Below are 27,239 nucleotides of genomic sequence, written 5' to 3'. Positions count from 1 at the left end.
GGTTATCTGATTTCTAAAAGTACATAAATTACGGATAGAGTTACTATTTGTCTACCTAAAATAGAAGCACCAAGATTTTACTGGGCAACCTTGAGAGGAACATTTTTGTCTGTCAACAGTTTTAAAGTATGTAATTTTAAAATACAAAACTCAAATTTAGTTTTTAATAGTAACTTGTATGTTTATTCTTTCTATCTTTAAGAGGCAGGTCATTGGAATGACATGTGACCTTGTACTCTTGACTGTGTCCGGTTGTGGGTTTGAAGTGTTATTTTTGTGCTTTTTTAAAAATGACTTAAGCACTTCTGACTGTAGATTTGGGGAAGAATAAATATGGTAGTTGGATTTAGTGCTGAAAACCAACCAGGTTTGTAACCTGGTAATATGATAGTACTATTAATTCATACAGTCGTCTAGGCTCACCAGTTTAGGAAACAGTACAAGCTTTTAGTGACCTCCGTACTTGCTGGATTAGTTGTTGTTCCCTTCCTGAGTAAAATATATCAGCTGGTGCCCGTGACACGCTAAATGCTCAGAGCTACCCTGTGACGAGCTGCTGAGTTTGTCTGTGCCCACCGGTGGAGACAGTGGCTCGCCCAGACTCGATTGCATTTATGCCGGACCTGCTTATAGCAGTCGTATGTGTTCTATTTAGTGTAACAATTTTAAATTGGTGTGCAAAAAATAGTTGTTTCTATGAAAATTCACTTGAATGGTTTGGAAACCACCTGGTAAGTTTTTTAAAGATGATAATAGCTGATTAGGGGAGCCTGATTTTGGAGATCCTGAAATAAAAGTATTTCCACTAAGATTGCCAGCCTTTCAGGGTAGGTAGGCTCAGTTATGGTCATGTAAAACCCGAGCATCTTGGTGGCTCGAAGCAATGATCCACAGTCACCCTGTGCTCATTGTAGGTCAGGTGGGGGCTTGGCTGCACGTTGCTTTCGACCTTGTGATGGAACAGCCTCCTCGGGGACAGTGCTGGTCCCTGTGGCGGAGGGAAGAGCTGCTGTGAAGCCTTGGTGGCCCTGTGCCTGAATTCAGTGTGGCAGGGCTGTAGAATCTTGCTGTAGAGGAGTAGTGAGCATTTGTCAAGAGTAACACAGGCTACCCCACATCGTTTCCCAGTTGCCTTCTTTAAAGAAATTGGACCTGGAGGATGCTGCCATGAGGGTGGTTGATAACAGAAAGACCACTGGGCACTACAGTCAGTGGACATGTACTTAGGGCCTTGGCACTACAGCACAAGAGTGGCAAGCAACCGACTTTATAGGGTTTAATTTAAAATAATATGTGTAGGACACTGGCCAGTGTGGCTCAGTTGGTTAGAGTGTTGTCTTGTAGACCAAAAGGTTGTGGGTTCGATTCCTGGTCAGGGCACATATCCAGCCAGGTTGCAGGTTCGATCTCTGGTTGGGGTGTGTATGAGAAGCCAGCCAATAGATGTTTCTCTTGCATTAGTGTTTATCTCTTTCTCTCCCCCTCTCTCCCTTCCTCGCTCTCTAAAAACAAAAGGTGCCCTGCAGTGAGGATATATGTGTAGGTATGTATCATTTTTTATGACTTCCAACTGTATCTGGCTTGTTGAAAAACCAACCAGCTAAACTGTCAATCCTTACACACTTTGATGAGAGAGCCTCTTTAGTTTTCTTAACCCTCCGATCTTTCTTATGTCCTCCATCAAATTAGGTTCTCACTTTTTATGATAGATTCATGTTTTTTCTCTTTTTTCATTTCTATTTGTCCTACCCTAGTTCTTATCCCTGAGCTACTCAATTTGTGGCCCAGCTGGATTCCCTGCTGCTGTCTTGTGTGGTGCTTTCTAGGCATTCAGACAAAGGTGCTCTTCAGGGCGAACACAGTCCCACAGCAGCCTGACTCGAGGCCAGGTGGCATTGCCCCTTGGCTGGCCCACTGGAGTGCAGTGCACAGAGCAGTCCCACTCCCCTCCTGGTCACCCTCTCAGCAGATTCAGACTGTCCCCTGATTGAACCTCCTTTACATTTTTTGGTTGTCTCTATCCTTGAATAAAAGAATTTTATGGTGAGCCCCCATTATTTATAATGCCTGTCTTCAGCTTTATTTTCCATCCGACGATCCATCACCAGTGATCCCCAGTCCCTGCGGCCGCACTGCCATCAGCGGTGACTGCAGGCAGACCTAGCAGATGGGCTGTGGAAGGCTCCCCACCTCTCCCGGCACTCACAGCTGTTAGCTCCTTGGCGGGCACCCTCCGTCTTGCCTCTGCTCACCTCTTCTCCCAACTGTAGGGCCGGCAGGGCCTGGCACCAGCCATCTCCTGCTTAGTCACTATCTTCTGCATATGTTTTGTCTTATTTCTTTAAAGTTCTTTTCTGCTTAACCACATTCTCCTCATTCTCAAAAAGTCAAGAACAAGTTCCACCTGTTTATTTGGCCATCGTTATCTCATTCTCCTGTATCATGATAATAGTTCTGCCTCTAACGATAAACCTCCCTCAGTCTCTCTATTCCTCTGAGGTGAATTACTGCCCTATGTGGGCATTGCTTTCTTAGTTATATTGCTCTTAAGCGTGTTTTTTTTTCTCCTAGGTAGAAAGCTAATGCCTGGGAGTCGGTAGATGAGTCTCTAATTGCTTCTTCCCCCTGCCCGTGTGTACCAGATGCCCAGGTTTGAGCGGCAGCAGGCTGGGCATAGCAGAGGCGTCTGCGTGGTTGATCAGGTCCCACAGTCTGGGTGGAAGCTGAGGCTGGCTTCCTGGCCACAGGATATTGACCTCCTTTCCCCTTCTTATCTGTGTGCAAAATATTTGTTGTACTTAGTGTGTTCTCCCTGTCACAACGAATGTTTGTCTCTCCCTTTCATATGAACTGAATGCTAACGTGCTGGTTAAATCAGTGGAAACAAACAGTGGAGAAGGAAAGTTGGTAAGCAGTTTTACTTTCTGAACTAGGGGGCCTTATAATTATGTCATTTAAAAACTCTCTATGGCTTTTGTATATCTCTCTATCTGCCTTCCTACCTTATCTCTTGAGAAACATGATAAAGGATGGATTGTAAATTTTTATGCCTTTTAATTTGACAATTTGCAATGTAATAATGTAATATGAAAACCGTTTTGTTTTTGATAAAGTACTTATAGAAGGGGATGAACTTTTCTTAATCAAGCATGACAAATAGTTCAATATTGACTATTTTATTTCTTATCAAACTTTTCTTGGAAAAATTTATTGTATGGTTCTATACATGGTCAAACCGATTAACTTTAAAAGTTGACTTTCGTATAGCTTTACAGGTTGTATGCTATATTCAAGGGAGAAAATGTATATATGGATGTGTGAGGCATTTGTATGTATCTTTATATAAATATGAAATATTGCCATATCCTATAGAACTTTTGGAAATTAGCAGAACTGTTATTTAAATTTAGGTAATATTTATAAATTCAAACTTAGTAGACACATTTTTGTGAACATTTTAATTTGTGACTTAAAAGGATTATTTAGTTATGGCATGTCTTATAGGTAACTTGCTGTATAGTATATCTTCATAAATACTGTAAAGAATATAGTTAGAATATATTTAGAGATACGTAAGAGAAGTATAACAGAGCATTTGATTTTAAATTCAGTAATGCTTCCAACATTAGAAAAACTGAACAGTAATTTCCCCAGAAAATGCTTCCAAATTCTGATACTGATTTTAATCAGCTTAGTTGAAATAACCCACTATGGTTAAGCCATTTTGTTCAAGAATTCTTTTTAAATGACAGCGTAGTTTTGCCTTTTCAATTTATATTATCACTCTCTTTTTTTTGAAACATCTTAGCTATTTTTGTTTGATCAGTTCTCAACTAACAAACATTCATGATATCCTGAAGTAAATGTACAAACATCTCTCTCTGATTACACAGGTGTTAGACCTCTGAATTTTTATTGTCTGAAGAACTTTTCTGAAACACAAGCACAGGCGTTATTGAAGACGTATTGTTAAGCAGTGCACATTTTTCTCTTCTATCATGTAGCTTACCTAATTTCAGACCCCCTTCTGCTTTCAGAACTAGGTGAAGTTTTTAAAATAGCCAATGCCATTTGCAGCTGACCACGTGGTTGTAAACACAGGGAACGCGTTCACATGTGCCTCAATGCCTGTAGTCACGATCATTCTGTTGATTCTGTGCTTTTCTGTCAGTGCTGTGTGTGATTACCCTGATTTAATACATTGCTTTTTTTCTTGGTGAGGTCAGAATAAAGAGAGCTGTTTTCCTTTACTTCTGAGTAAATGTGTCATTCAGAAAGATTCTCGTGGACTGGCATTGTTGGATTTTAACAGTTTTCTATAACCAGACCCAGGATGCATGCTTACCCCCAAATGCAGGAACTCAGTCTTTCCAGAGTTGAGCCTTTTTTGTCAATTCAGAAATGATGGAAGCTGGGACAGGATCTTAGAGGATGATGTAGTAGACCTCTTGGGGGAAACTGAGGCTCAGAATTGGCAGTGTGCCCAGGGTCCCACTGCGAGCTAGCTGCAGAGCTGAGCTTGCAACTTGGATCTTCTGGGACTTGTCCTGGAGCTGCTGTGCTAGTCATCCTTCCCTTTGTGGTCTGTTGCAGAACGCAGCAGCTGATGTCTCCCTCAGATGCAACTTGCTTCTTTAGCCCAGACAAGGGGGGTGCATTAAATTCCACACACTTCCCTCCATTGTCACTGAAAAGAGCCTGACCGATTCCTTTTTTAAAAGAAGGTAGTTCTGCTCTGGTGTATCCCAGGCTATCTTATGTGAGCGTCTTAGTCCAGCCAGTTGTCTTCCAAAACCAGTCTGGATGGGCCACCAAAACTGATGGGTACAAGAAGCCCTGTGTGAGAGCTGACTAGGTGCAAGCCACTGGACTCTGAATTACAGGGAGTACCTTGAGTGATGGGATGGTCTGATCAAGTATAAGCCCATCGATGTAAGCAGGGGAAGGGGGCAAGGGCCAGGAGGACTTTGGTGAGGATGTTAGCACGTGGCATGAGATGGGGACCCCCTGACTCATAGGCCTGTTCATTTGGAAGGAAGCTGGGTTTCCCCTGGTGGCTGGATTTGGTTTAATGATCACTGGTCGTATTTGGTGTCTGCACACCGGCCGGGAACAACCAGGGCTGTCAGGTGTGCCAGTTATATTTGAGCAGTTTTACATTCATTTAGGTGTTCCTGGGTCTTGGGTTTGCCAAGCTAAACACTTACGACTTCACGGAATTTTAAAAATCTGCCTTGAGGGAAGAAATTGAGGAGTCTATGGGTTATAATTAGCACATCTCATGTCCCAATTAACAGCTGAGTTTGTGGTTCTGGCTCTAACAGTGGTTTATAGTTTTTGGCTACCTTGTCCCACAGGAACTTACAGGCCTTCTCAGACATTAGCTCATTAATGCTGACATCCAGTGTGATTAGGATAGCATGACCGTGGGTTCCCCCGAAGCCAGGGCTGCTCGCTGTTCATTCTGGACCTTCTAGGATATTGGCTGGTGAGGGGTGCTGAGCTGGTCGGGGGTGGGGGGGTGGAGAAGGGCTGGGGGTGGTTTTCAGACCAAGTCTCGGGAGTGGGTGTCATTCCCTGAAGTCGCCCTGCCCTCTGACGGTTGTTGCTGCCTGGACTCTGCGGAGCTTCTCCGGGGTGCTGACCGTGGGGCAGTGCTGTTGGCTGCGTTTCCTCCTCAGGGCATTGAACCCCATGGAATGTCTGTCGCAAATGAGGCAACTTTCTGGGTTATTTACCTGGACACACTTGTCAGAAGAATGCACAGGGAGAGTCAGGGGGCTTTTCAGGATCAGAGGCAGAGGTGGCATTGGGAAGGGAAGGAACCAGTGCAAGCCTTCTGAGAGGGAGGGGCTTTGCTCTCTCCGTCAGCCTGTGTAATAATCTCATAATGGAATGGAGGTTGTCATCCCTGAGTTTTCAGGTCAAAATTCTCCTGGATTTGAGTTTGGGTCTGTGATCCAAAGCCTTTGCTGTCCCATGTTGGGGTTGATCAAAAGGGAATTCTCTCTGTAAAGCTCTTGCTACAAAACTTCTGTAGGAAATTACCCATTCCCAATGTAGAAATGAAACTTCTCTTTAAAAAACTGGGGGGTATTTTGAAAAGTTTGGTGACTTAGGAATTTGATTGAAGGGTGCATATAACATAATACGTATGTAAAACTATTCCCAGCCAGGTCAGGAAAGCTCCCTCCTTGCCCTGGCTCTTTGGGAAACCAGATGTGCAACACCTGGGTCCCTTTCTCTCTCCGTTAAAAGAAGGTTTTGCTTGGGATCCTCAGACAGTTTGCTCAGACACCAGAAAGGATAGTTTGTAGCTTATAATTCAAAACCATCAATGTTGTCATAGCAGCCAGTGTTATTTTTGACTCAACAATACCTCTTATTAGTCTAGATAGTGTATTTGTCATTTCCATAGTTGGAAAAAGCTTTTTTCACCTGTTACTTTAATGAATTGTAAAGGTCTAGATGCTATCTTTCAAACCTAGTAACTGGCCGGTGCCGCAATTGAGGGCGGCCCAGCTCCCGGTTGACGGTGTCGTTGATAAGGCCAGCCTTCCCACGCCCAGACAGAGCAGGCCTTGGCATTGACACCGGGGCTTCCTGGCCCCTCTCTGCCTGTGCAGAGGCACCCTCTGGGTAATAACTAGAATGCCGAGTTTACTGCCTTTGCTCGTCACAGGACTTTTGAAGGCTGGAGTCTGTCTCATGAGTTATGGGCTCCCATTTGCTTTCAGCTGTTGGTTTTTTACTCCCCATTTAAATCTATTCCATTTTGTCGTTGCCTGATAATTTCATGCCCTGTGTGTCATCCAGAGTTTGAACACAAGTCAGCAACTTACTGATGGAACTTGCCCAGGAGTGGGCTGATTATTTTCCCCCTAATCCAAGGGGGAAAATGGCTCCAAAAGCCATCCTACCAGTAGTCAATTACATACTGTTAACAAAAAGCTTTAGCAAAAGGGGGGAAACACTCAGTGTGTAGTAGCTTTAACTGTGGAATAAAGGATTGGAAAATCTGACAACTATACTGTGTGAAGTAAATGCCATGAATAAGTTTCTCTGAGGAACTGCATGGCAGGATCCATATAAACTCTGGGGAGCCCTTCAAGGCACCCCGTGTGGTTCTGTGTGGCCTGCTAGCTCCGACTCCTTTGAAAACATGCTGCTTGAGTAAATTGTTCTAGAGAATGCAGTTTTTATTCCACTTGCCCTTTAGTTGATAAATACTGAGAAAGTGTCTTGCCTCTTGGTTTCTGGCCTGAGTCTTTCCTGATCTTTTGTGTTCTTGGTGTGTCGTTTGAAGCTCTCTAATCATTCTTGGTCAGTTGTGATGTGGCGGGAAGGGTAGAGATGATGGAAACAGGAATGGCCCAAGTCTCTCTACTGCACATCCATTTATTTGTTCTGCACACCAGAGTCCTGTGTGCTGCCAGTCAATGGGACTTGCACATGGAGGACTCAAGCCTTCTCAGGGTGGCGGTGGGGGTGGGTGCAGGAGACAAGCAAACTGAGTTTCACAGGGGTGTTCTGGCTTGCTCCGAGCATGCTGCCTATGAGGAGTGTCTGTCTACTCACCGGTTCAAGTCAGGGGGTATTTGTTTCAAAGATAAGAAGCTCAGCTGAAGCTCTCAAGCGCCTACAACTGGAGCCCATCTCAGGACCTAACACTGTTTTTGGCTGTCCTGCAAAGTCTGTCGTCACAGCTTCTCTCTGCACATGTGTGTGTTTCATTCCTCTCCTCAGAATGGCTTCCTCTCCCCTGAGTGATATGCCCTGTCCCCTCCTGCTAGTGAATGTCCTTGTCCAGTGCTCACAGCCATCCGACAGTCCCTGTGCCCTCGTAAGCTGATATTGTTTGGGCCCGTAAACCCCCACAGCCTAGTTAGCTGTGTGCTGGTCGAAGCAGCCATTTGTGGCCTTGGCATGTTTGTGTGTCATGTGAGGTTCGCCAGGGAAAGATGGGGCTGAGAGGAAGGCTTGAGTCGGGTTGTACAGCCATGTGACTTCTGATAAGGAATTTTTAAAATTGTGGCAAAGTACGTATCACATAAAATTTATCATGCAATCTTTTTAAGTGTACACTTAAGTGGCATTAAGTACGTTCACATAATTGTGCAACCATCATCGGCATTCATCTCCTGGACTTTTTCATCTCGCCAAAGTGAGACTCTGTACCCATTAAATGACTTCCTGTTTCCTCCTCCTCTGGCCCCTGGTAACCACTGTTCTAGCTTCTGCCTGTATGGCCTGGTTTGTTCTAACACCTCATGTAAGTGGGGTTGTGCGGTATTTGTCCATGTTGCATTCATGTTTGTTTATCCATTCACCCATTGATGGATCCTTCAGTCGCTTCCACCTTTTGACTATTGCTTTGAATATGGATGTACAGATAGCTGTTTGAATCCCTGCTTTCATACCCTCGAGTAGAATTGCTGGGTCCTATGGAAATTCTTTATTTCATTTTTGTTTTGAGAATCTGCTAAGGCATTTGAATGTTGCCTTAAGACACTGGAGCATTATGGAAGGATTTAAAGCAGGGCTTACCTGATCAGATTGTGATTTAGAAAGGCCACTTGGGCAGTGTGGTTGGTTCATGGGCTGGGGAAGGAGGGCCGGCAGAGGCTGTGCTGGCCCGACAAGGCAGAGAGGCCGTTGTGAAGGCTCCTGCTTTCTGGGTTGGGTATGAAGGCTGAGTCCTGCAATCACATGGGGGAACAGAGGGGAAGGGATGGAAGTGGGGGTGAGGAAGGTCATGTAATCAATGAAAAAGGTTGGCTACGGGGGCGGGGGGAAAGAAGTAGGAGAAAGGGAGAGGCCAAGGATGAGACACTGGGTCAACCGTACTTTGTAGAGGTTTTTTTTTGTGTGTATTTTGGTATGGAATGGTGGAAGATACAAGTTTGAACCTGTTCCCAGATGTTAGACACTGCCACGTGGTAGAGATGATTGGTGGGCAGGCTGTTGGTGAAATGGGTTGCTGACATGGGGAAGGGGATGAAGTAAAGAATGGAAGGGCAGATGGCCATGCAGCTTGGCTGAGTTTGTAAGTGTGGGGATGTTGTTGTTGTTGCTGTACCTCTGCAGTGTCACAGTGCCGCTGGCTGTGGTTCACATTCCCACCTTACGGCAGAAATACCTGCATCAAAATTTATAAAAGCAGAAATGATGGCCAATTGGTTGCTTAATAAAAATCAGGTTTCATAAGGACTTTAATGAATCCAAAGGATTTTTTAGACTAAGCATTAATGTATTGAATTTAGCTTAATGTTTTTTGCTACATTTTTCTGATTGTTTTCTATAGTGAACATGTATTTCTTTCCATCATTAAAAAGATCACTTGAAATTTCAAAAGTTGCTTATTTTTGTTTCTTGACTGTCACAGTTCCAAGAGCTCCTGGGGGTTGGAATGGGGCTGGGGAAGTATCATGATTATTCACAATGTGTCCCTCACACTTAACACAATCCCAGAGACCAACAGGACTTATTGGAAGTGGTGGTTCAACTGAATTGAATGGAAATTTAATCTTACTGCTCTCCAAGATGAGGTTTTGTGTTGTTTTAAAAGATTTAGGAAGGAAATTCCAGTTTTTCTCAATCACTTAGCTCATTCTGTTAGGTACTAAGTTGCCTCCTATAGACTTGGCCCCTCTTTTGCCTTTGCTTTGTCATCGGGATTTTCTAAGATTTATTTTGTTCATGAAATCTTGCTACGTTGGCCCCGTTTGCTTACTTAAATGTGTTTCTCATGTTGTTCTTAAAAGCATTAGTGATCTCATCTTTGGGAGCCAAATAGCTCAATTCTGTTTCCTGTCCTCTGTTGACAATATTTTGTTTTTAGAGGAGCGGATCAAAGTGGCTTGGAGCTCCAGCCGTCCTCCCACCTCTGGTCGGCTGTGACTGCACAGACCACCCCTGGCAGCTGGGAGAACGTGCACTACTGAATGCCTCACTTGTCAGTCGTAAATTTGCATACTGGTTTTCCCTTGTGCTTCTCTGAGTGCCTACCTTGTGCAAAGAAGTTGTGCACTATGGCTTTGGGAAAATAAAGATGAATAAGGTACAACTCTTGACACCAAGGAGCCAATTCTGTAGAATAGGGTAGGGGCTATCATGCACACTGACCTGCATACAGGCAGGTTAGTGAGTGGAACTGCTATAGATAATAACATTTGTTGGTATGCTGAGGAGGCACCCTGAAGGTGCTATCTGACCTATAGTGTTAATGACCTTCCAATGGATGTGTAAGTATCCTCATTTACAATTATTAAAGCAATAGTTCCCTGCTTTCCTTAAGTTTTCCTGCAAGAGTGGCTTTCCTGACTTTGCTTTAAAAGTTCCTTCAAATTTAAAAGTATGGTCACAACTTGATATTGATCCTTATAGTCACTGCAACCTCAGGTCTGATTTGTGAATGTTCTTTCAAATTCTACAGTACAACTGATACAACTTAAAAATACATACCTGTTCTAGTATGTGGTACCCTGAGAACCTTGAACAATGTGGGAGACTACCAGAGGCTATATTTCAGCTTAGCCTCAGTGATTAATTTGGAATAGCTTTTCAGCATTGCTGTTTTCATATCAAACAGTGGAAAGGAATAACCTTGCACTTCATGTGGATGTGCTCCTGTGTCATTTAGCACCTGCTGTGTGGGACTGTTGGGTTGGGAAATGCTGGTTTTGACATTCCTGAATACAGATGACATTAACTGGTAGGTAGGTGACTTGTAATATAAGGTTGGGGACTGGAGTGGACTGCTTATATTTAAATGTTACGTTGCAGATGGCCATTTCAAGATGGTATAGGAGGATGTTTATGCTGCATTCTCATGGATTTCGAGGAATTTTTGAAGTGATGCTTTCAATATTTTAAGTGGTGTTTTTACACTTAAAACATGCAAGTGAACAAATTAGTGTATGTTGAAATATAGGTAGTAGATGGGGGAAAGAACAGTTGTGTGTGTGTGTGTGTGTGTGTGTGTGTGTGCATTTGATTGGGCAAGCAGGTGGGAAGGGCTGGGGCAGCCGTGGAGTCACCTGGCATCAGTTGGTGCGCAGGTGGTTGGCCAAATCAGCGCGGTAGATAAAGAGACCCTGCTTCCAGGCTCCTCTGTGGTTCTTTCCAAGGCTTCCCCAGTATTTTGTATTGCTTTCACCATGGGTGGAAGAAAGAGGTTAGGTTGTACATAATAATGAAGACCTAATGGTGGTATAGTACTATATGTTAGGCACTGTACTTCGTGTTTACACCAGTTAGAGATCTTGGTTGCTTGCAGTGCAGAAACGATGCAGAGACTCACAGAATTATAGAGAGTTTGAAAGACCAGCAAGGACACAAACTTGAAAGATAGGCAGGAACCAAGGAACGGCTGGAGGGCTAGGCTGCCGGATCCCTAGCAGAAACCATGCTGGTCTCCATGCTGCTGCTCTCGCTGCAGTGACTACTGAGTGTAATCTCCAGCCATCACCATTGGCTTTCGTATTCATCCAGGACTCCAGGTCCCAGGAGGATGTGACTGGCTGTGTACAAGCCATGTTGCTTGGGGTGAGAGCAGATCTGACTCCTCCCAACTCTAGTGGGAGTTGGGCACTACTTCTTACTAGATTACTTGTTACCCCAAGGTTACTGGGGACTCCCTGAAAGTGAGATTACGTGCAAATAGGAACAGGACTATATACTGGATAGTGTCCCCTTTAAAAAAAGAAAAGACAAAGGTCTACTGTGGCTCTCCCTTTGGCTGCCCAACATCCATTTACATAACACCTTTCTTACCATGCGTATGCTTATGAAAATACAATGCCCTGGCCAGCGTAATGCAATGCTCTCTGCATAGCTGGACACATAGCCACCCCTCTTCAGAGGTTCTGTCCTTTGAGATCTCCTTTGACCATTGTCTTCTGTGCCACATCTAAGGCGAGCACCAGGGAAGATGGGTTTGTCAGGGTCCGCACTGTTTTAGCAGGGTTTTTTTTTTCCTTTGTTATAAGTGGGAGTTCTTGGAGTTGATTGTGTTAGGGATCAAGCAATTATAAGTCATTCACTGTCAGCCAGACTTTTTTGGCAGTATAGATCCTTTAAAAATGTTGTTGGCTTTTAAGGTTTATTTGCTTCTATATACTAATAACCCAAACCGGAGATACTGCCAACTCCCAAGCTGTCGAACCTAGAAGTTGATCTGCGAGCTTTTCTCTGGGCACCTGGACCTGGCCTTGGGGCTCTGCAGGGCATTTTAGCTCTCGGTTAACAGACTCTTCCTGGGCACAGTTAAGAAGTGCTAGAAGCAACAGAGTGGGTGGTGCCTCCCTTGAGTTATGTCTTCGTGGACGGTGGCAGTGCTGTCCCTTTCTCAGGCCACAGACAGTTGGCGCTCCAGATAGGCCACACCTTCCCCCTCCAGGCAGAAGGACTTCTCCTTAGCAAGCCCATATGTTCTCTCTGGCTTTCAGACAGGCCAGTTTCACAGCCTGCTTGTCTTTTTCTTGTAATCGTTAAGAAATAGCCAACACACACTCTGGTATCTGGATTTGTCTCAAATTCTCTAAAATTGAAGGCACAAGGTCCAAGTCGTGAGACACAACAGGCCATGGTTTAATCAGCTGTTTTATTATTAAATATCAAAAGTGATCATCTTGCCAGGCTGTGGTAGTAGTAGGTCCTCCTGCCCTCTGCCCGGTGGCCTTGGCTCAGTCGGTCCGGGCTTGTTAGCATATTACTTATACCACTCCCCTTCATGGTACCAGCCTCTGTTATTAGGTAAGATGCTTTCTGTTACAAATAGCAAACAATCCAACTCAAACAGCTTCAACTATAAGGAGAATCAACTGGTTTCCTTGACTGAAAACTCGAGAATGGGCTTCCAGTGCAGTTTGATCCAGGGGTTGGTGAAGTCGTTAATTAGGGTCATTAGTACTCTAACATGAATCCTCTTCTCAGATGTTTTCCTGCCCTGCCCTCTTCCCCGTGTTGCTGTCTTCCTCGGACTGGCCCTCTCGTGGATACAGACATGGTCCCAGCAGGTCCGAGCATCATGCCTATAAATCATGCCATTGAGAGAGAGAGAGAGAGAGAGAGAGAGAGAGAGAGAGGGAGAGAGAGAGGACCTTTGTCCTAATAATCCAGGCCTCAGGCTCAGTCATGTGACCAGCCCTGAGCCGAGAACTGTGGCTGGGAGATGGAATGTGTCGCTTGTCTTAGTCTAGACCACGTGCTGCATTCCTGGAACAAGGGATAAAATTGGAACAGCCAGATTCCCCTGGGGGTCTTGGGAAGCAACGGTGTTCCCATCTATGTGTCAAACACAAGCATCTTCCGTGCTCTACAAGCGTTCCCATTTAACTTTCCCGTGTGAATGCTTCTGATAGTTTACGGAAATCTTGAGTTAGCAGATGATTCTGACATTTATTCTTAGGGTAAACATCACTCTTCCAGAGACAAAAAGTCAATTTCTTTTGGTGGAGTAAATATACCACTCGTGTCACTGAGATGTCAAAGTCAACCAAACCAAGGCTGCAGACAGAAGTCACAATGAGGAAGTGCAGTCGAGGTCCAGGGAGATAGGGAGGTCGTGTGCACCGCCTCTCAGCGTCCCGTTTTTACCCGCGAGAGTGAGGGCGGTGCCACCATCTCCTTCCCCAGGTGCTAAAGAGACAATGCAACAGACTCAACTGTACTGGAATGACCAAATGGATGTTGGTATCACCTCTTCAGTTGGTTGACTTGATTGTATTTTGGTTTGCAACGGAGTTGTGTTCTCAGAGTTTTCCACTTTCAGTAATGGTCTGTAACTTTTACTGATTGCCTGGACCTCAGCCTTTGTTTGGCCCTCTTCCCACTTTGGGATTATGAAGTTGGACCAGAAGTGTAAAAATTAGTTCCCATACAAACCTGCTTGGACCTGATATTTGCAAAGATGGTGAAGCAGGTGTAATGACAGAAGAAGATTGGCTGCCTAATTACTGGTACCTGCAGTGAACTGTAGTCTTAATGTGGCTGTTTCCATAAATAGACTTCAATGTACAGGAACTCACCCCAGGGCAAAGAGTTCCTAGTCAGCCTGTTTGCTTAATTTAAATTGCTGGTTTGAGGTGGTTATTTTTGAAACCCATCTCAGGTTGACACCCCCCTTAATCCCTAAGCCGCCTTCTCTCATCTGCCAAATTATATGTAATGAATCGCAGCTAGAGTGCTGTTGGCATTTCACGAGTCTGAGAACTTGAAATTTGATTTAAATGTTAATTTATTGCGACAAAGGTAGGGCACTCATGTTCCTATTCCTGTGCAAGTCTTTTTGAGGACTTGGCACGGGGCCAGGTCTCACCGGGCCTCCACTCGTCTGTGGAGAATGGCAGGGCACCTCCCCACTTTTGTTTTAAAGTAGAGTCTGGCCCAGCATGAAACCGTCCTTAGTGCTACTGTCTCCTTGGGTTTTAGCCATACCTGGGGCAGTTTATTCCAGGTGTAGTGGGCATGAAACTATAAAAAACTTGCATTAACAAAAGAGTTAACTCTTTTTTTCTTCATTTGAATATTAAATACTTCCTTACTGTGTTCTTTTTGTAAGTGAGAGAGCCTCTGCTTCTTCCTGGTTTCTTTTTTGGCTTTTCAGTGCACACTTAAAAATTTTTAAAATAGGGTCAGAAATAAAATATGTTTGTGAATTCATATAAATCATTACTAATTAGTAATAAAGAATGAATAATTCCCAGCCTTTCCTTGTCCTCCTAGCCCAACTAAATGTAGTTTCTGTTGCTTCTCAGAGGCCTACTAGAAGTTCTAGATCAGAGTAGGAGGGTGTTTATTTAAATTGCTAAGTTTTTTTTTAAGATTTTATTTATTTATTTTTAGGGAGGGAGAGAGAGAGGGAGAGGAAGAGAGAGAGAGAGAGAGAGAGAGAGAGAGAGAGAGAGACATCAATGTGCGGTTGCTGGGGGTTATGGCCTGCAACCCAGGAATGTACCCTAGCTGGGGATCGAACCTGGGACACTTTGGTTCCCAGCCCGCGCTCAATCCACCGAGCTACGCCAGCCAGGGCTAAATTGCTAAGTTTTAAGGAAGTAGATTAACCTTTATAAGATGTAATATGACTGGGTGACTCCATAATGGAAAGAATTAAAAATGTACTTTTCCCTCAGTATTGGGTACATGAGTACACATGAATATTCAATGCATGCTAATTTTATTTTGCTTTTTAGTTGTGTATCTGTTAGAATGAGAATTAAGAACATTGAGGTCATTCTTGGCAAGTTCCATTATATAGGCAATCTCTGGTTTACAAATGGACTGTGCCCTTTTCTTTGTAAGTCAGTGTTGACACCTGAATGAAATTTCCCCATAGGTGCAGTGTTATAAGTGGTGATTGAGTTCTTTAACACTAAATGTATTGCACTGTTAAGCAACCATAAGCAACGTTTCTTAATCTCTCTGAGTTTCTTACCTTTAAATGAGGATAATGATAACAATGCCTATCTCACAGAGTTATTGTGATGGTTAAATTAATTAATGCATATAAAGTTCTTTATACACTGTGGTATGTGGCAAGTACTCAGTAAATGTTAGCATCCATTACGTCCTGGGAAAATGCTTTCTGGACATCATCATGGAGCACTGGGGGATGTCATCTCCAGGGAAGTAGGTTCAGATAGGTGGAAGCTGACATTGGCATGCAGGTTTGGTGGAAAGGGATGTGTTGGGTTCTCTTGCTAGAGTTTTGCATTCCTGGTTGGGGAGAGGGGAGGGTCTAAAAAGGAAAACGGAGACCCTGGCTTCCTAGTGGCTCTTTCTGTGCCTGGACTTTGCCTGGGATGATGGACTAGGAGGGAGGGTCATTTGTGGCAGCAAGTTGGCAAATGGGGCTTCCAGTGGCGTGGCATGATTATAACTGTCTCAGAGGCTTCTGACGTAGGCTGTAGAGAGGGGAGGTGATGATATTTGTGAGACAGGTGACAGACAGACATTTGCAACTACCAGTGTTTCATTTCTCCAGTGGTGCTAAGAACACACCTAAAATAATTTGCTCATTTAAGTCGACCCTTTTCTTATCTTTTCTGTAGTTGGAGACTATGGCCAAAATGGAGGTGAAAACATCACTGCTGGACAATATGATTGGAGTGGGAGATATGGTTCTTTTAGAACCTCTCAATGAGGAGAGTTTCATCAACAACCTCAAGAAGCGCTTTGACCATAATGAAATATATGTGAGTATGCACTGACAGTCCTGTGGGGGGTTTAACTTTGTATTTTGTGGCAGAGAGCTGGCTTTTTTTCCCTTCAAACTCTTCTCTCTTTCTTTCCTTTTCCTTTTCTTTTTTGAATGTTTATCAGAGTCCAGAGGTATTCATTTATACTCTCAGAAAGAGTTTTGTTTGCTCCTTCGGCACATGAGTAATAGTGATTAGAATCAGGTGAGTCTGCTTCTCATACGCTGTTTGTAGAGTGCCAGTTGTGGGCAGAGTATTGCACTAGATGTTGGGGCCTTTCTAAGGCAAGCAGAAGGATACTTCCTCTCTGCCTTCTGGGGACCATATATTCAGGAGGAGTTTTAACATCTGTAGGGCATCTTCTTGGATACCTTCATAAGATTAACAGTCTAATCTTTGAGAAGCTGCTCATTAGAATGCGAGGCAGGGAACTGTCAAGAACATATGAACCTTCTTGACATTTGTAGTTAGTAGAGACAGGAGCAAATGACCAGAAACAGTATGTATTTGGTCCCTCGAGGTTTGGGAATAGTCATGTCCTGCTATGCAAACGTATAATGTCGTACACAAAAATGAAAATGTATAAACAGCCCTGGCTGGAGTAGCTCAGTGGATTGAGCACGGGCTGCGAACCAAAGTGTTGCAGGTTCGATTCCCAGTCAGGGTACAAAGTGTTGCAGGCATTGCCCCCCAGCAACCGCACATTGATGTTTCTCTCTCTGTCTATCTCCCTCCCTTCCCTCTCTAAAAATAAATAAATAAAATCTTAAAAAAAGAGAAAATGTATAAACATATACAATAATAGGAGAAACTTTACATTGTTGTAAAAATTCTTTATAAAGGATTTCACAGAATTACTTTAACTGTCAAGTTCCTTAAGTATATTTAAAATATGAGTAAAAAATGTACTTAAATTCGGTGTTTCCGGAGTTTGTATAAAGCACAGAAGTCTGCATTTGTTCAGGTAGACACGTACTGTTAACTGAACCAAGGACATGGGGCACTGGTTCCCTGAACCGGCAGCTGAGCAGGAAACGGGATGGATTGGGTGGAAGGACGTAGTTTTAATACATTCTACCGCGCTTCTGAGTTCTTCCCCTTTTTCCCTTGTGTCGGTGCCTGGAGAGGAATGGGATTATTGGGACATGCTTCACGTTTTCCTATTAATATGGGCACAAACAGTAGGAGGAAATATAAGTAAATGAATGTAGAGGTCATACCTGATAACAAGTGGGATCAGTTATAACTTTTGTGGAACTAAAATATATTTAAAAATTATATATGCAAAGCCATATATGCTAGGAGGGGGGAGGGTCATATTATTTTGTCACAGGTTGCTTTCCTTTCCAGATAGCCAGTCGTATTTCAAGGATAACCTTGGATAATTTCTTACTAAAAATCATCATCTGGGAATTGAACTTTTCACCTTTGTTGGTTTATATTGCTGGAGGTAGGGGGCCGCTGACAGTAACGGGAGATATGTGGCTGCTGCTTTGGGGACGTTAATTGGATGACGGACCCGAACCTCAGGTCAGAGATGTGATGTGGATTGCTGCCGAGCAGGGGAGAGGGATTGTTTGGTTTGGCGGGGAGGCCCGGTGTCACCTTCCCTTGGAATGGAGCAGTTTGGCTTTCAGGTGGGAAAACCTTATGGCTCTGCAATTCTGATTCAAAGTATGGTCTGATATCAAATAAAAGGCAGACTTTAAACATTGGTCTCTGAGATGGAGATAAGGGGGAATCAATTATATCGTAGCTAAAGTTGCTGATTGTTTTTCTTTTTGGCTCTAAGAAGCCTAATTCACTTCTAGGTGAATTGAAAATAGAATGGAGAGTAGAACATTACATGCTTTCAAATACCTGATTTGTTGTGCCCACTAAAAATGAAACAATCCCCCTTTTAACCAAATGCCAAGTGTTAACATTCATGAGTCTTTAGCAGACAAAATGTCTGATTTCAGCCCTGCGTGATTTTATTTTCTAACTAGTTTAGGAATACCCTTTCTGGTTATGAAACAAAAGCGGAAAATTGCTTTCTGTTTCCAGATCAATTAATGTTTTCCATGATACTTTAGGACTATCATTTCCGTGGGATGAGCACCTTCATTTTGTAACTTTAAGTACTTACCATATTGGACTACTGGCTTGGACATTCTTTAATTTTAAGCAGGCTTGTTAAGTCAAGCATGTATCACTTTTGAAATTAAAACAATACTTACAGTAAATTTGATTATCACACTTCGCCAACCTCACATGTCATGTATACCACCCTTGGGAAATCTGTTTTTGGCTCTTACTCTGGTAATAGTTTCTCTTTTGCTTTTGTTCATGGGTTGCTGTAAAATTGTTTAGCCTGATGCCAAAGACCACGTTAGTGTGATATGCAATAGTTTACTGTCTGGCACTTCACTTTGTTTTCTCAATTCTTTCTCAGAAAATGAAGGTGCGGTATTTTTTTTACAGTCTCTTTTATAGTCTCATAACTGTTTTATTCGATAAAAGTGGGTGACGCTCCATGATGACCCATGAGGCGAACGTGTTGAACAGCGGTGGTTTTAGAAACTACGGTTGATAGGGTGATCAGTGAGCAGAAGGGTCCTCAGCTCAGACTTCTGCACTGGCCCAAATCCATGGCCTTAGCAGCCCCCTGTGAACCAGCTCCCAGTCATGGGGTCTTTGTTCTTTCGTTCTGTCTTCTGTCACCCCACTTGCCCCATATCTAGAGATAAGAAATCATCCCTACTTTCATAGAGTTCTCACGAGAGATTGCTTTCCCTCTAGGTATGAATTATCATCCTCTGTGGAGGATTCATACAGATAACTGAATGTGGAAGCAGAATTCTTTGGAATCCTCTTAGATACTAAACCTGAAGCCCTGGGTTGGCCACTTGAGTCACATCCACTCTTCAAACTTCCAACTGTGGCCAGGAGACTAGAATGAACTGTTTTGTTTAAGGCAATGATGTCTAACTCCTAGGATTTGGAGAGGGTCAGGTTTCTTCCAAAGTAGATGGGCTGTGTGTAAGGGGGTGGAGACCCAACCAAATATATCTCTCAACATATTAGGAAGAGGAAAAGGGGAATGGATGCTGAGGAGGCCACGTATTGTAAGCCCCTCACAGGTTTGTTTGGTGGGGAATTTTGTGATGAAGTGGCTTTATTGATGTTGATACCACCCTGAAGGACATGCCCCCTGAGAAGCACTTACCGTTTGAGTTCTAGGCTCCAAATGCACCCAAAGGCCTGCTTCTCACCCTGATGGCAGAGAAGAGTAAGCCGGTGCCTAGGAACTCTGGGTACAGTTGAAACTCATTCACTCTAGGAAAATTTTGTTGAAACCTTTGCTTCCAAAGTATTTCAGAGTTTTATTCTATTCTCTAATGCCTATGGGTTTGTTTTAATCTAATCTACTCCTCCAGCCCTTTTTGGAGTAAGAAGTGCTTTTGGTGCTAACGGGTAGATTTGGTTGGTTTCTACCTGAATTGTCAGGGTGGGGATCATCTAGATAGAGAAGTCTGAATGTGCCCAGTTTTAGAATTTGTTAATTGTAGTTGTAAGAGGACTGCTTTGAAAATCTGGTCACCTTACTTTTTAGAAGTTAGTGCTGAATTAGGATCCCTACAAATGTGGCGTCAGGCACTTTTATGAAAGATACTCAATTGTGTGCTCCAGGAATACTCACTTCTTTGCAGAGGTAGGCTCACACACTTGTTTAAAAAGCCCGAGTTGGTTCCTAACCCAGGCGGAGTCTCTGAATCTGGGGCAATTCCGGCTGTTGACATGGTCTTTGCAGTAAGTAAGGGCTTTCAGTCGGAGATGGAGGAGGGTCAGGTGAGAATCGATAGAGGGAATGTTGACCTGTGGGGTAACGGGCAGGGTCAGGACTCTGTTTGCTTTTATCCCTCCCTCTTGGCAGCGAGCAGTTCAAGCTGGGACCAGCTGCAGGACGTGCCGTTCAGTCCAGCAGCCTCTGCGGTGGGAAATGCTGGTTGTGACATTCCCCAGGCCGCGCTGCTGTTCTGTCTTCCTTCTGTCCTTTGTTAGACCTTCTTCCGGCCTCCACCCCCAGCCCCGCCAGATGGAGCGATGGCAGGATTTCAAGGGGTCCTTGGGATGCAGGGGACCCAGCCAGGCATAGTGCTGTTTTTAGGGTGGCTGGTCAGGACTGCGGTTCTGTTCAGGAACAGGAGAGCTGTAATTTAGGCGAGAATAAGGCCCGTGGCAAATTTGGAAACAAAAGGACCAAGATGCCTGTTTCCTGACAAAGGAGTCATTTTGGTGCTGACCAGTAGATTCAGTTTGTTTTCTATCTGGGTGTTAGGTTGGGGATCATCCAGGTATAGAGATCTGAATCAGTCCAGTTTTAGGACCTTAAACTAATTATAGAGGTAAGAGTAACCGCTTTAAAAGTCTAATAAAAATTGCCTTAAATTTTAGAAGTTAGCGTTTGACTTAAGATCCCTATAAGGATGGGATTTGATGCATTTATGAAAGATATTCAAAATATGTACAATATATTTGGTTTAAAATATTGCAAGTAAATGAAAATAGTACTAGTTAATATTTATATATTTACTTGAAGTTTCAAAAACACTTTTTACATACAAACATGGAAATTCCTCCCTAATGGCTATAACATATATTCCTGGGAATTTGGTGTAAGTGGTGTCTTCGTTTTCTCTGGATGCATAACAAATTGCCCCAAACTTAGCAGCTTAAAATAATATACATGTGTTGTCTCACTGACCGTGTGGGGCAGGAGTGCGGGCGTGCCTGGGCCGGGTCTTCTGCTCCGGGACTTTCCAGGCTGTCCTGTAGGTGTGTCCACCAGGCCTGCAGTCTCTTTGGAGACGAGGGCCTGTTCCAAGCTCTCGGGGTTGTTGGCAGTGAGTGGGAGCCCCGTCGGCAGGGGCTGGAATACAGATGTCCAAATTAGTGCTACTCCTGCTACCCAGATGGCCTCCATATTTTTTCCTTTTAAATTTTTCTTTCACAAAGTCTTTATTTTTTTTTAAATTTCAAAAGTAGCAAATGCTTTCAGAAACAAATTCAGATAGTACAGGCATATAAAACATAAAAATGTAATTTTCTTACCTCACTACCCCAGTCCTGTTTCCAGAAATAAGAGTTGTTTCATAGAGTGGTGAGTAATTTTCCAGATTATGGAGATTTGGTTAGAAATTAAACTTTTTTCTTCTGGAGTTGGAAGTAGGAGGAAGTTCTCCTTTAAGTAGTTGGATGAGCCTTTACCCAGAGAACCCAGACCCAGTCAAGCTGGAAGGAAACAAGAACCGTCTTTCATGCTGTTTCCCATCCTCCTAGACCCAGTGGGGAGCGTAGGGGATCCCTGACCTGGTGAACGGGAACACCTAGCCTTGACTGTGTGTGAGTGGTGTGCCGGGAACAGACTGAGGCTGCCTGGCTCACTGAAAACACAGGGCATTACAGAAACATGGAGAACAACTTGTGTGTGTTTTTAAGAGTGTGTCTTTGGTGTTTGGAATGGAGTCATAGGATTAGCAGACTTAGATAAAGCTAGGGAAGGACAGCAGATCATGAGGCTGAAGAGAAATGTCCTGTCTGATTTCTGAATACACTCTTATCTCTTGGACAGTTTTATAATGCTTTACAAAGCAATAATTTTTGGTGATAACTTGCCAGTGTTAACACATCCAAGCTCTCTTGGTGATTGAAAAATTTCTTCCTTTTCGAACTTGCAAAGTGGACACCCATTTATCTGTTATTTACCAAGTGTAAAGTTATTTTATCCTGCACTTGTACTTGAAAATTTGCACTTGTACTTGAAATATTTATACAATGTTTGTAATATATCCATTATAATGTTCTGGATGAAGCCATATCCGAAGTTTGATTTGGAGGAAATTAAGGCCCAACGTCAGGTCTGCAGAAGTATTAATCTCCCGGTGGCGGTATGATGGGTACTAAGAAGCAAAGACCTTAGCTCCAGCCCTGGCTCTGCCACTTACGCTCTGTGAGTCCTGGGATAGGTGCCTTAACTCCTCCAACATTGTTTTCTTATTGAAAATGTTACAAAATTAAGTCCTTATTGGTACAATATATGCTTTTGTAAGCACTTTACATGTATTTGTTCATTGAATTTTTACTAGAGTCCTATGCATTGTAGGGTTTTGAACTACCTTCATTTTACATATGAGGAAACAGAAGCTCAGAAAGGCTAAATAACTTGTCCAATGTCACACAGCACATAGGTGATGGAGCTGGAATTCACACCTAGGAAGTATAGCCCCAGAGTTTATGCTCTTAATAATAGTCCTGCTGACTTTATATGGTTGCTATGAGCAGCAAACGAATGATACTACTAATATGGAAGCATTTGAGTCTACCAAGTGCTGCTCAAAATAATTGAGTGTGATATTGAAGAGTGCTTAGGTTTGGAATAAGGCAGTCTCGACAGCCCAGACAGATAATTGAACTGTTAATCAGTGTTCCTGCCATATGTGGAGTTAAGCATTCAACAATGCAGTGACATGAACCCGTGTGACATGGAACAAGTGTGTTCAGTTCTCAAGCCACAGACACTTACTCGTCAAAAGCAGTAAGTATTGTTAGGATGAGGTTTCCCTCCCTGGAAGGGAGAGGATCTTAGGAGATCTTCCCTGGATGGAGGTGACTGAGAGCTGCCTGTGGTTCTTTATGCACACGAGGTGGGGGGGGGGAGCAGTTTAGCACGAGGGACATGTGGCCAATTTTGCCTCTTCTCTACACATGTGTCTATTTCTGCTGTTAAGTCTGTAGTACAGATAATAGTAATGGTAATCCTAATTTCTAAGGAAAGTATTTTGTTCATCAAACTCTGTTTTGGTGGGGGTGGGGATGAGGTATACAGTGTGGCATATTGGCAAAGGCATGGGCCTAAGGTTGAATCTCGGGCACTCACAACCACCGTGACCATTGTAAATAACTGAGGGTCAGTTGTTTCAGTCATAAAATAGGTATCATGATGCTTAGCATCTTAGCCTGGTATGTGGCACTTAGTAGGAGTGAAGTACCTGGTAGGTTGATGACTGTTTGAAAAGCTTGGAAACTCAGAATGACTTATCTTCAAGATTTCAGACACAGATTTTCTTGTAATTAGAATTTCTCTCTCTCCTTCCCTCCCTCCCTCTCCCGCTCTCCCTCTCTCCCTCCCTTTCCCCAACTCTCTCTTTTCTTATCTCTCTCTCCTTTTGTTTTTCCCTACTCCTTCTTTGGTATTCATTGTACAGATTTCATTTTTGTTGCATTACCACTTTGAGTTAGTCACACAGCATCATCTTCGAGACTTCTAGCCAGTAATATAGCTTTAACACAGGACTACTCTGTACCTTAGCTAAGAGAGTTTTATTAGGTCCACAGAATGGTACATATTGTCTCACTACAGAGTTGATCTCAGCAAAGATATGGGAGTGTTGTGTTCCCTTGCTCTAAAATAAAGGCTGCCTGAGGTGCTATTTTCAGCCAGTATGTCAGCGTGGCATGGAACTCATATATAGTTCTTTAATTTGTAGTCTGCAGTGACTGATGGCACAGGAACAGAGGGTTATAATACAATGGTGGTTGAGGCCTGTCTCGAACCAGACTGACAGTGGCCATGGCTGACAAGCTGGCTGGCCTCCTTGGCAGCCACAGTTTGCATGCCCTGGTCCACGGGTGGGTTCCTGATCTGGGGCCAGTGATTTATGGTACAGTATTGATTAAAAGCAAACATAAACAAACAAACAAACAGGGTTTTGTGTTTGATTCCTTAAACTTTGAATTGAGAAATACTGAAAAAATAAAAATAAAAGATCAATGGAGCAGATGCTGGCAGTCTTGACAGTGGTGAGGCCATGCTGAGCCTTGTGCAAGCAGAAACTGTGACTTAGTCTCTGAAGTAGACCAGCAGTGGAAGAGAAAGTGAGAAAACCCCTTAGGTAGCAGGCTTGAAAGGAGAGGAAATACAGCAGGGGTTGAGCACATTGATACTGGAACTGGAAGGCAGGTCTTCACTAACTTGTGTTGCCTGGGTCTGTCACACTGTCTCACACCCACACTTTGGGTCCCAGCTCTTCCTGTAGCTCCATGATGGATTGCTGGGGGGGTTCCTGGGTGTGTTCATTGCTATAGTGAAACTTTCAGTATTTGATGTAACTTGAGAGTGTCTCTGTGCTGTGCAGCTGAGAGAGCCAGGCCAAATCACACTGTTGTAGTGTTGCAGGCTTTGGTGGGGTGCTACCTCCGCCACCATTCATTGTGAGACCCTGGGCAATTTTTAAAGCCTTCTCATGCCTTCAGTATCTTCCTCTGTAAAGATAGAGTATTATTCGTTATGTGTGTATGTTTGTATGTGTGTATATGTTTGTGTGTGTGTGTATTGCATAGGTACCACAAATATGTTCTTAGGCTGGAGATGTGAAGTGTACACACTGAATTACATTGTTCAGATATAAGACCCAAATAGGAGTCTAAATTGGTTATTGACACTGCATTTGTACATTTTTACTTAGGCAATTTTTCGCAATTTTGAACTGTGCTTAAAAGGCCAACCAAAGCATCTAGTTGACCAAACTGTGTCTTTAGAATCCAATTAGGACAAAAATCCTCTTTGAGGAAATTTGAGAAATCTTGCAGATGCCTAATTAAAAACACTTTGGCACATAGTGTCTTTATGTTTTGAACTCACATTTTTAGGATCTGAGACCCCAGAATAGGGTGAGTTCTTTCTCCTGAAGTGAATAGCATGTGTTGTCATTTCTGAGGGTTCCCCCAGCATGTCTTGTATAATGATTTCCTCAGTATTCTAGACTTTTTTAGTGTTTTAAAGTATTCTAGACTTTTAATAGTAGCTTTTTTAAGATGCACCCCATGTCCTCATCGGATAGCTCATCAATTCCCTGCACACAAAGACCATTTTGTAAGACCCTGCCATTGCAGGACTCCTCAATTAATTTAGCTGAGAGAGTAACATATTGTAGACTTTTGAATCCTGGTTTGGCTATTTATAGTGGGCAGCAGGTTCCAAGAGAGTACTACAGCAGGTCTTTATCATCACAACAAGTAATGCTTATGGCCTGCTGTAACACACAGACTCACCTACTCCTCAGAACTGGACGTGGGAGAAACCAGTATCATCCTCCTTGTCCAGATGAGGAAACGGGGGCTTGGAGAGGCTAACCAGTGTGCCCAAGCTTGTGCAAAACTGAAAAACTTTGCCAGATAGCTTGGAGCCAAGGTTTATACAATAGCTCAAACATCTGAAGCATTTTAATACTGTATGACATAGAATGTGACCTCAAAAACACTTAAGTCCAGATGACTTGGCTTTAAATTAGTCAGTTTCATCATCTAACCCCCTGGCCCCACACAGTGACTTTTATTTCAAAACTGCTTTCAGACTGAAGCTCAGACTGCTCACCCTAACATGCGAGGCTCTTTGCAATTTGAGCCCCTTCTTATTCTCTAGGCTGTTAATCACAGGAGGCCTTTCTCTAGGCCAGCCTTTCCCTTCCCTGTGTCTGAGAAGATGTGACTGGGTGGACCTTTATGCCCTAGCAGTGTTTGAATCCATGCTGTGGTAGCATGTGTCAGAATTTCCTTCCTTTCTAGGGCTGAGGAGTACTCCACTGTGGCTGCATACCACGTTTCATTTACCCATTCGGCCTTCTGTGGATTATTTCCTCCTGTTGGCCATTGTGAACAATGCTGCGGTGAACCCGGGTGTATAAATACCTGTTTTGAGTCTCTGATGATTTCTGCTTAAAAAAATACGTTTTGAAGGATGCAAATGTCTTATCAAAATCCTTTTTAAAAAAGGGAGTTGTCACCTAAAACGTAGAAGCTCACATGCATTTATTTTGGGGGATCCGAATCGTGCCATCTTCTTAGGCCCGTTCATCCTCCAGCTTTCCGCGCATCCCTGGACCCCTGAGGCTCGCAGTGACCTTCGTACTTGTAAACCCACTCTCTTAGACGGTAACATAGGAGGACTATTGACTCATTTAGGCAAGAATCTGTTAAGTCCTCTTGCATCTGTTTTTGAGGCTAGAGCAGTTAACTCCTAAATTTTACATATTATGATGTAAAAATCTCACCTCCTGAGCTCTATTATAAGCATCTCAGATGTACAGATTACAGGAGCATCTTACATTTCCTAAGGCGATGTTTTGCATGAAGAAGTCTCTTAGAAAATTTGTCTCTTGCTTGTTAAATGGTTATAACCTAAGTTCAGCCAAGGCAGTCAGTGCAGGTGTGCAGCCGTGGGAAGGGTTATCACTACCCGAGTCACCAGCGTCCTGGATTCGCACTGTCATGTCTTCACAGGCGAAAGTAGCATGGTTTGCAGAGTGGGACTTGGAGGACTTCCACACGTTCTTTAATGTTTCTTTGATGCCATTTATATTAAATTATTAGCATTAAGTAAGACGTTTGAATAAATCTTGCCTGTTGCATTGCCACTTTCCTGGTTTATTTCTCCGAAGTTAAAGGATGATTCTGAAACAGTGTCTTGGCATTTTTTCATGATGTAGGCACAGTTTTATGTGTTGGGATCAACAGTTTCAAAACATCTTTGCTGTTGAGATGAAAAATTTCCCCTGTAACTAGAAGATCTAATCCCACCCCCTGCCCCTTTTAATTTATGCCTGATAGGAAAGGGGTTTCAGCGTTCCTCGGAGTCAGATAGGAGGCTTCTGCCCAACACAGCAGCTCTCTGTTGCACAAAGCTGAGCACGTGCTGCTGTGAGGCATCGTACAACACAAGTGTCCAGTGATTAGCGCTCTTGGCCACTTCTGCCGAAGCTTCCCAGGCTTCCCAGACAGCGTGGATCGTGTGCTCTAATGAAAAGAGAACAGATTCTTGGCTCCTAGTCCTGATTCCACTTTTGTTAGGTAATGTGGTCAGAGCACTTAACTTATGTGCTCCATTGTTACGGACATTACGATGGAGAATTCATATCTATCTTGTGGGGATTTAGGAAGAGTTTAGTAAAAACAGTGCTGAAGTGTATCTTATATACCAGCATTTTAATAGGCTCAGGAATG

The 27,239-nt window shown here is 43.4% G+C and overlaps 1 protein-coding gene across 5 annotated transcripts in view; it reads left to right on the top strand.

Moving 5' to 3' along the window:
• Positions 1–27,239, top strand: part of MYO1B (myosin IB) — a 165,463-nt gene that overhangs the window by 14,744 nt on the left and 123,480 nt on the right. For 4 of the 5 annotated variants that reach the window (XM_045859193.1, XM_045859359.1, XM_045859445.1 and 1 more), the window contains one exon: positions 16,053–16,196. In XM_045859193.1, the coding sequence (XP_045715149.1) occupies positions 16,062–16,196 (135 nt within the window). In that variant the 5' untranslated portion in view covers positions 16,053–16,061. Of the gene's footprint in view, positions 1–2,817; positions 2,908–16,052; positions 16,197–27,239 lie in introns of those variants that run through there. The other variant, XM_045859277.1, reaches the window with a different exon arrangement.

The sequence above is a fragment of the Phyllostomus hastatus genome, unplaced genomic scaffold, assembly GCF_019186645.2.
Source record: "Phyllostomus hastatus isolate PE091 unplaced genomic scaffold, TTU_PhHast_1.1 phas_contig_1, whole genome shotgun sequence".
NCBI classification, from domain to species: Eukaryota; Metazoa; Chordata; class Mammalia; order Chiroptera; family Phyllostomidae; genus Phyllostomus; species Phyllostomus hastatus.
Note: the sequence above shows the minus strand (reverse complement) of the source record. Positions and strands in the feature narration are given on the sequence as shown.